This window comes from Piliocolobus tephrosceles, unplaced genomic scaffold (genome assembly GCF_002776525.5).
Source record: "Piliocolobus tephrosceles isolate RC106 unplaced genomic scaffold, ASM277652v3 unscaffolded_42326, whole genome shotgun sequence".
NCBI lineage: Eukaryota > Metazoa > Chordata > Mammalia > Primates > Cercopithecidae > Piliocolobus > Piliocolobus tephrosceles.
Genome location: NW_022326895.1, coordinates 10,694 through 19,586, shown reverse-complemented (window position 1 = coordinate 19,586; position 8,893 = coordinate 10,694). Strand labels below are relative to the sequence as shown.

Below are 8,893 nucleotides of genomic sequence, written 5' to 3'. Positions count from 1 at the left end.
TCAGGATTTTGAGACCAGCCTGGACAACGTAGAGAAACCCTGTCTCTACCAAAAATACAAAATTAGCCAGGCGTGGTGGCACATGCCTGTAATCCTAGCTACTCAGGAGGCTGAGGCAGGAGAGTTGCTTAAACCTGGGAGGTGGAGGTTGCATTGAGCTGAGATCGAGTCATTGCACTCCAGCCTGAGCAACAAGAGTGAAACTCCGTCTCATATATTTTTTTTTTTTTTTGGTAGAGATGGGGGCTTCACCATGTTGCCCAGACTGGTCTGAAACTCCTAGGCTCAAGCGATCCTTCTCCCTCGGCTCCCCAAAGTGCTGGGATTACAGGCATGGCCACCACGCCCAGCCCGGTCATATTTCTTGTTGCACATGTGCTCTTGCTTTGCTCCATGTTCTAGATTCCTTCTAAACACAAGAACACTCCCGGCTGATGTCTGTTCTGTGTTCCATTTTCATTCCAGGCATGGTCTGAGTTCTAGGCCAGATGCCAAATTCTAGGCATGTCTTTTCCCTTTTTTTTTTTTTTTTTGAGACAGAGTTTTGCTCTTGTCACCCAGGCTGGAGTGCAATGGTACAGTCTTGGCTCACCACAACCTCTACCTCCCGGGTTCAAGTGATTCTCCTGTCTCAGCCTCCTGAGTAGCTGGGATTACAGGCGCCCGCCACCAAGCCCGGCTAATTTTTTGTATTTTTAGTAGAGACGGGGTTTCTCCATGTTGGTCAGACTGGTCTCAAACTGCCAACCTCAGGTGATCGCCTGCCTCGGCCTCCCGAAGTGCTGGGATTATAGGCATGAGCCACTGTGCCCAGCCTTTGTTTTTTCAAATGTTTAGATAAGACCCCTGAGCCAGATTCTGATCCCACCGCATCCTCAGACATGTTCCAAAGTTTTAGCAACCAGCCCTTCCTTCTTTGCTAAATGTTCATTTCAAGTGTGTTCCACGTTTCAGCCACATTGTTCTAAATTCCATTCTCTTCCCAGGGACAATCTAACTTCTAAAATGTGTGTGTTCCAAGTATGTGCTCTAGGCTTCCTAATTTGCGCTATTGATTCTAGAATGCCCTTCCCTGTTTCCCTGTTTTAGGTTCTAAGTTCTATCTAATTGTACATTCTTTTTTGTTGTTGTTTAGCTTTTTTTTTTTTTTTTGAGACGGAGTCTCGCTCTGTCGCGCAGGCTGGAGTGCAGTGGCTCCATCTCGGCTCACTGCAAGCTCCGCCTCCCAGGTTCACGCCATTCTCCTGCCTCAGCCTCCCGAGTAGCTGGGACTACAGGCGCCCACCACCACACCCGGCTAATTTTTCATATTTTTAGTAGAGACAGGGTTTCACCGTGTTAGCCAGGATGGTCTTCATCTCCTTATCTCGTGATCCACCGGCCTCAGCCTCCCAAAGTGCTAGGATTACAGGCATAAGCCACTGTGCCCAGCCTGTTGTTTAGTTTTTATTTTATTTTTCAGATGGAGTCTTGCTTTGTCACCCAGGCTGGAGTGCAGTGGTGTGATCTCAGCTCACTGCAACCTCTGCCTCATGGTTCAAGCAATTCTCCTGCCTCAGCCTCCCAAGTAGCTGGGACTACAGGCACATGCCACCATGCCTGGCTAGTTATTTTCGTATTTTTAGTAAAGACAGGGTTTCACTATGTTGGCCAGGCTGGTCTCAAACTCCTGACCTCAAGTCATCCCTCTCCTGCCTCCCAAAGTGCTAGGATTACAGGCGTGAACCACCGTGCCTGGCCTGTAATTGTTGTTTAGACATTGGGTCTCATGTTACTGAGGCTCATCTCCAGTGAAGCTATTCTCCCACCTTGGCCTTCCAAAGTGCTGGAATTACAAGCATGAGCCACTGTGCCTGGCCTTAAATTCACTTTTTTTTTTTTTTTTTGAGACTGAGTCTCACTTTGTCGCCCAGGCTGGAGTGCAGTGGCGCAATCTCGGCTCACTGCAACCTCCGCCTCCCAGGTTCAAGCAAGTTCTCCTGCCTCAGCCCCCCGAGTAGCTGGGATTACAGGCGTGTACCACCACGTGGTAGTGCACGCCTGGCTAATATTTGTGTTTTTAGTAGAGACGGGGTTTCACCATGTTGGCCAGGCTGGTCTCGAAATCCTGACCTCAAATGATCCACCCGGCTCAGCCTCCCAAAATGCTGGGATTACAGGCGTGAACCACGGCACCCGGCCTCATATTCTTAAATGTAAAAGATTCCCAATGAAGTGTTCTACATAATGTTTTCCTTCCCCCAGTTCTAGGTTCTAGGCCCATTCATTTTCTGTCATTTTTTCCCCAGTGCAGCCTTAGTTTAGAACTTGTCCCCTGGTGGATCGTGGGTTTTATCCTCCATCTGCCACTTTGGCATTCTAAGCTTGTTCTAGGCTCTCTCTTATTCTGGAGACTTCAGCCTAGAAATGTCCTTATTTCCAGAACAACCCTCCTCCTTTGCCAGCTCAGTCTTTATTCCAGGAAATGCTCAATTCTCAACATGCATCCTTTTGATCCCTCCCCCTCCCCAACCCATAGACACTTCTAAGTTCCAAGCAAACTCTTAGATACATGACAAAACCAAGGATGTGACTCTTGCTGCTATATTATTTTTTAAAAATGTAATTAAATTTAAAAAATCCATTTATTTATTTATTTCGAGACCGGGTTATAAGACTGGTTAATTTTTGTATTTTTTTTTTTTTTTTGTACAAATGGGGTTTCACCATGTTTCCCAGGCTGGTCTCGAACCCCTGGGCTCGAGCGATCCTCCCACCTCGGCCTCCCAAAGTGCTGGGATTACAGCCGCGAGCCACCGCGCCCGGCCCCCTGCTGTATTCTGTGTTATACCTTCATCCCTAGCAGGTTCTGAGTTCTAGATTTTATCTGCTGACTATGTTTGCTATGTATTGCATAAGGTATATTCATGGGTGTCATTACGTATGTGGGGTTCTGGGGTGACCTGGACACTAAGTTATTGGGTTGCTCTTGGCTGGTTCTAGATTATAGGCTTCAGAACATAGTTCTAGATTACTCTGCTTAGTCCTATGAGCAGTTCTTACTCCAAGCCAATGAAAGCGTGGAAGCATACGTCTATTCCTCACCCTGTACTGTGTGTAGTAACTTTCTAGGTTCTATGTCCAGCCTTGCTGTGTTTTTTATTTCCTTCTCGGTGAATTTAAGGCTCTGGAACAGCCTCCCTAAAACATCTGTGTTGCATCGTCTGAGTGGGTTGCTGGTTTTAGATATCATATTGGGGCTGGGTGAGGTGGCTCATGCCTTTAATCCTAGCACTTTGGGAGGCCGAGGTGGGCGGGATCATGAGGTCAGGAGATTTAGCCTATCCTGGCTAACACGGTGAAACCCCGTCTCTACTAAAAAAAGAATAATAATTAGCCAGGCGTGGCGGCACGAGCCTGTAGTCCCAGTTACTCCGGAAGCTGAGGCAGGAGAATCGCTTGAACCCGGGAGGCGGAGGTTGCAGTTAGCCGAGATCGTGCCAGTGCACTCCAGCCTGGGCGATAGAGTGAGACTCCGTCTCAAAAAAAAAAAAAAAAAAAAAGAAAACCATGCTGGTTTTTGGCCTATGGCTGGCTTGCCCTCTTAGAATCGTTTTCCTGTGAATCTTTCCCCTGAGTGTGGGATTCGCCTGCCTAGATTCTCAGATGCACCACTTCAAACATCCAAGGAGATTCTCAGATGCACCACTTCAAACATCCAAGGAGACAGGAACCCAGTTGCCTCCTCTCCCAGGGCCCACGGCCCTCAGGCCCTCCTCTCCTCACAGGAGAGGAGGAGCCCTGGACTCCTCACAGGAGTCCAGGGCCCCAGTCCCAGGCTTTGGACATAGTCCACATACTGGGTGGGGCTGGCAATTATCCACGGTCAGAACCGGTTATGCGCTGCTCGCAGGGGGAGAAGGTAAAGAAGGAACTGAGTGAAAGTCCCTCCTGCTTTCGGCCGGGCCAGCTGGACCCGTCGGACCTGATGTGTGTGGAGGGAGCGGTTCAGTGGGCCTGGCTTCATCTCCGCCCTATCCCTAGTTCCAGGCACCCAAGTCCCGCCTTCCTGCTCCAGAAACCCCGCCCCTTCCTTGTCCCCCGCCCTTGGGTATAGCTCCAAGAGGGCTGGGGCTGGAGTCGGGGGAAGCATCCCAGAACTCCTGGGTCCTGGCGGAGGAGCTGTGCACCCTGGGGCCTGGGGGGAGGAGGGGCCTGAAGGAAATTGAAGGAGGCGGAGTTGGGCTGGCTAGTAGAGACCAACCCTGTGACATTATACAGGTAACCACATCCTAGTGACCTAATCCTGGGTCCCTGGCCCTTTGGCATTCTTAAGGCATGGTTCTGGTCTGGGCCTCAGTTTTCCTACCCGTGCAGTGGGTTGAGGGGGATACTTAGTAGAGCCAGACTAGATAGAAACTGATTTTCTCCACATTCACTTACACGATGCCAGGGTCACCCAGCTTTGGTACCTTTGAGTGAGCTAGGCTTAGGTTTACTGCCAATGTCTGATGGAGTCTGACCTCAGTTTTCCCAAATCCTCTCACCCAGGTAGCCAGGACTGTTTCCCTTTTTTTTTTTTTTTTTTTTTTTTTTGGAGAGGGAGTCCCCCTCTGTCGTCCAGGTTGGAGTGTAGTGGCCGGATCTCAGCTCACTGCAAGCTCTGCCTCCCGGGTTTACGCCATTCTCCTGCCTCAGCCTCCCCAGCAGCTGGGACCACAGGAGCCTGCCACCTCGCCCGGCTAGTTTTTTGTATTTTTTAGTAGAAACGGGGTTTCACCGTGTCAGCCAGGATGGTCTCGATCTTCTGACTTCGCGATCCGCCCGTCTCAGCCTCCCAAAGTGCTGGGATTACAGGCTTGAGCCACCGCGCCCGGCAGGACTGTTTTCCTAAAAGCAATGGCACAGGCATGGTGGCATACTTTGGGATGCCGAGGCAGGAGGATCCCTTGAGTCCAGGAGTTTGAGACCAGCCTGGGCAACATAGTGAGACCTTGTCTCTACCAAAAAGAAAAAAAAAGAAAGAAAGGTCAGGCACGGTGGCTTACGCCTGTTATCCCAGCACTTTGGGAGGCCAAGGCAGGCAGATCACGAGGTCAGCAGTTCAAGACCAGCCTGGTCAACATGGTGAAACCCTATCTCTACTAAAAATACAAAAATTAGCTGGGCATGGTGGCGCGTTCCTGTAATCCCAGCTACTCAGGAGGCTGAGGCAGGAGAATTGCTTGAACTGGGACCGGGAAGGCGGAGGTTGCAGTGAGCCGAGATCGCATCACTGCACTCCAGTTCAACAACAACAAAAAAAAAAAAAAAAAGGAAAGGAAAATAAAAAAGAAAAATAGGCCTCAGTTTCCTCTGACAGCACCTCGCGGCCAATCTTTGGTTTCCCTGGTGGAGTGAGAGGGTGACGGTGCCTGTTTCCCTGTGTCATGATCAGAGTGCCTGGGCCTCAGTTTCTTCTGTGTAGTGCTTGGTTTGCCCCAACTGTTTCTCCTACATGGTATCCGAGTGGCCGTGCCTCAGTTTCTCTGTTGTGCCTTGACAAGGCCGGTCTATTCCTTGCCCCTCCCCGCCCCGCAGGCCCGCACCGCCGCCATGATGTGCGAGGTGATGCCCACCATCAGCGAGGATGGCCGGCGGGGTTCGGCGCTGGGCCCGGACGAGGCGGGCGGGGAGCTGGAGCGCCTCATGGTCACGATGCTCACGGAGCGCGAGCGCCTGCTGGAGACGCTGCGCGAGGCACAGGACGGGCTGGCTACAGCGCAGCTGCGGTTGCGCGAGCTTGGCCACGAGAAGGACTCGCTGCAGCGTCAGCTCAGCATCGCGCTGCCCCAGGTCTGGGCGGGGCATGAGGGGCGGGGCCTCGGGGAAGAAGGCAGTCCGGAAGGGGCCGGGCTTGGCGCCTGGAAGGGAGGAGTCTGGGCGAGGCTTGCTGTTAATGGGCGGGGCCTGTGTGGCAAAGGAGAGCGGGACTTAGCAGGGAGGGCGGGACCTTCAAACTTACAGTCCCAGGGAATGAAGGAGATAGGGAAAGGATTGAGCTGAATGTCCGGATCCTGCCAATGTCTGGACAGGAGTTTGCAGCTCTGACAAAGGAGCTGAACTTATGTCGGGAGCAACTGCTGGAGAGGGAGGAAGAGATTGCAGAGCTGAAGGCGGAACGGAACAACACGCGGGTGAGGAGTGTTGAGGGCAGGCCCTAAGTGGGGCGGGGCCTCGTGGTGTTGAAGTGTGGGGCGGGGCCTCGCTGTGTTGCAGCCTGACCTATTTTTTTCCCCCATCTCGCCTTTCTGCCTTCTCCTCTTCCCTGCTCCTACTTCCTGGCTGGTCTCCCACTCTCGTCCCACTCCTTCCTCCCTGTCTCTATAATTTGTCTATTCTCTCTTCTGTACCACCCCTTCCTTGACCCCGACCTTCTCTCTTTTCCTGACCTGTCTCTCTCCGCGCTCCTTTATTTGGCTCCATCTTTTCCTCCATGTGTCCGCCGTACCTGTCACCCTTTTTCTCAACTCTGCCCCTTTTCCCTTGCCTCTTTTCCTTGACCCCATGCCGTGTGCCTGTAGCTGCTCCTGGAACACCTGGAGTGCCTGGTGTCCAGGCACGAGAGGTCACTGCGCATGACCGTGGTGAAGCGCCAGGCCCAGTCCCCGGGTGGGGTCTCCTCGGAGGTAGAAGTACTCAAGGCTCTAAAGTCTCTCTTCGAGCACCACAAGGCCCTGGATGAGAAGGTATGAGAATTAGAAGAGCAGGGGTGGAGAATGGAAACCCATAGTTGACTGAGGCTGTTCTGAGTGGGAGAGATTCTGGCCGTGATTGGTTGGGGATGTTCTGAGTTGGAAGAATGTTGACTGTGATTGATTGGGACAGGTTACATAGACTGGGAACTGACTGGTTGATAGCGGAAAAATAAACCAGGATGGGGGCTACCAGTGGATGGGGCAGACTGGATAGCTGGTTGCGGCTGCATACCCGTTATGGAGACAGGAGCCCCAAGGCTGCCCTATCGGATCCGTCCCAGGGGTGTTCTGGGCCAGGGGCAACTGTCCTAAATTGGGTCTGGTCTCCAGCTGACTATTGCCCTGCCCCATCCCCAGGTCCGGGAGCGGCTGCGGATGGCGCTGGAGCGCGTGGCAGTGCTCGAGGAGGAGCTGGAACTGAGCAATCAGGAGGTGTGGGTGTGGCCAAGAAGGGGAGGTTGAATCCAAGTGGAGGGGCTAAGGGGCTGCACATGGGGCGGAGCCGGTTGGGTGGATTCCAGAAAGAATCTATTGGGGCAGGACTACGGCAGACAACCAATGGGGATGGACTATGGAGAGAAACCAGTGGGGTTCCTAAGTGGGCACACAGCAGTGCTACGGAGAGAACCTCCCAGTGAGAGTGAGATTAAGGGTAGAACCAGGGACTGGGGCTCAGGCTGAGACTAAGGAGGAAGTGATTGGATGGGGAAAGGCGGGGCTAAAGCGGAAACTTTGCCCAGGAGGCTAAGGGGAAGAGTAAGGGTAGACGCCCTCCGTGGTGGCAGCTAAGGAGGGATATAAAGAGGGACGGGGCCTAAGGGTAAACCGTGGGGTAGGCATGGCCCCAGCACGACCGGAGGCATCTCAGATGGGGCTGTCTATCCTCTTAGAGGGCCAGTGCCAGTGAGAAGTAGAGCTGGGGGTTCAGGGAGCCCCTGTGCTGATTCCCCTTTCACACTTCCAGACTCTGAACCTTCGAGAGCAGCTGTCTAGGCGGCGGTCAGGGCTGGAAGAGCCGGGCAAGGATGGGGATGGGCAGGTGAGACATGGAAGTCCCTCCCTGTGAGCTCCATTCAACTCCCTGACTTTGTTACGGTGTTTGTAATGTTTGGCATAATCCTCATTGGCCGTAAGATGGATGCACCTCTAAGACTGTCACAGAGCTTTGACCTCTGATTCAGGTCACCTAGCTAACTTCTGTGACCTCCTTCACTGACCCCTGTGGACTCTGACCAGCATGATCCATATTGATCTTTGATCTCCTTTCAGCTGATTGACTTTCTCCTTGGATTTCCTCTGTGTCTTCGGAGACACTCTGAGATCTTGTCCCTTCCTTCCCTCACACCAGACGCTTGCCAATGGCCTGGGTCCTGGCGGGGATTCCAACCGGCGCACAGCAGAGCTGGAGGAGGCCCTGGAGCGGCAACGTGCCGAGGTGTGCCAGCTGCGGGAGCGCCTGGCGGTGCTGTGCCGTCAGATGAGCCAGCTGGAGGAGGAGTTGGGCACTGCGCACCGCGAGCTGGGCAAGGCGGAGGAAGCCAACTCCAAGCTGCAGCGCGACCTCAAGGAGGTGAGGCCCCAGGGAGGTGGGCTGCCCTCGGTCCGCTTCTTTCCGTGGCGCTCTCCCTCGCTCATTGCTTATGAATGGCAGAACCTCGATTCAGTCCACAGGCTGGGTGACTCCTCCTCTCTGAGGTTCGGTTTCCTCACCTGTGAAAGGAGATGTATGATTCTCATCAGAGGGTGAGGCTGTGGCGCAGAGTAGGCGCTCCATAACTGCTCCTAATTACTTTGTTACCTAACTTTGGGTCCTTCTCTGGTGCCTCTAAATGGATTTTTTTTTTTTCCTTTTGTGAGACAGAGTCTGGCTGTGTCGTCCAGGTTGGAGTGCAGTGGCATGATCTCGGCTTACTGCCACCTCTGCTTCCCGGGTTCGAGCGATTCTCCTGCCTCAGGCTCCCAAGTAGCTAGAAATACAGGTGCCTGCCACCACGCCTGGCTAATTTAGTTTTTATTTTTTATTTTTAGTAGAGATGGGGTTTCACTATGTTGGCCAGGCTGGTCTTGAACTCCTGACCTCAGGTGATCCACCCGCCTCGGCCTCCCAAAGTGTTGGGATTACAGGTGTGAGCCACCACACCCAGTCTTTTTTTTTTTTTTTTTGAGATGGAGTCTTG

General features: G+C 52.9%; 1 protein-coding gene across 1 annotated transcript in view; it reads left to right on the top strand.

Annotated features, from left to right (window-relative positions):
- The first annotated feature begins 5,539 nt into the window (after window positions 1-5,539).
- Window positions 5,540-8,893, top strand: part of LOC113223712 (liprin-alpha-3-like) — a 13,949-nt gene continuing 10,595 nt past the window's right edge. Inside the window, exons 1-6 of the mRNA XM_026453114.1 lie at window positions 5,540-5,814; window positions 6,054-6,155; window positions 6,543-6,707; window positions 7,074-7,148; window positions 7,681-7,755; window positions 8,065-8,286. Coding sequence (XP_026308899.1) covers window positions 5,575-5,814; window positions 6,054-6,155; window positions 6,543-6,707; window positions 7,074-7,148; window positions 7,681-7,755; window positions 8,065-8,286 — 879 coding nt within the window. The 5' untranslated portion in view covers window positions 5,540-5,574. The remainder of the gene's footprint in view (window positions 5,815-6,053; window positions 6,156-6,542; window positions 6,708-7,073; window positions 7,149-7,680; window positions 7,756-8,064; window positions 8,287-8,893) is intronic.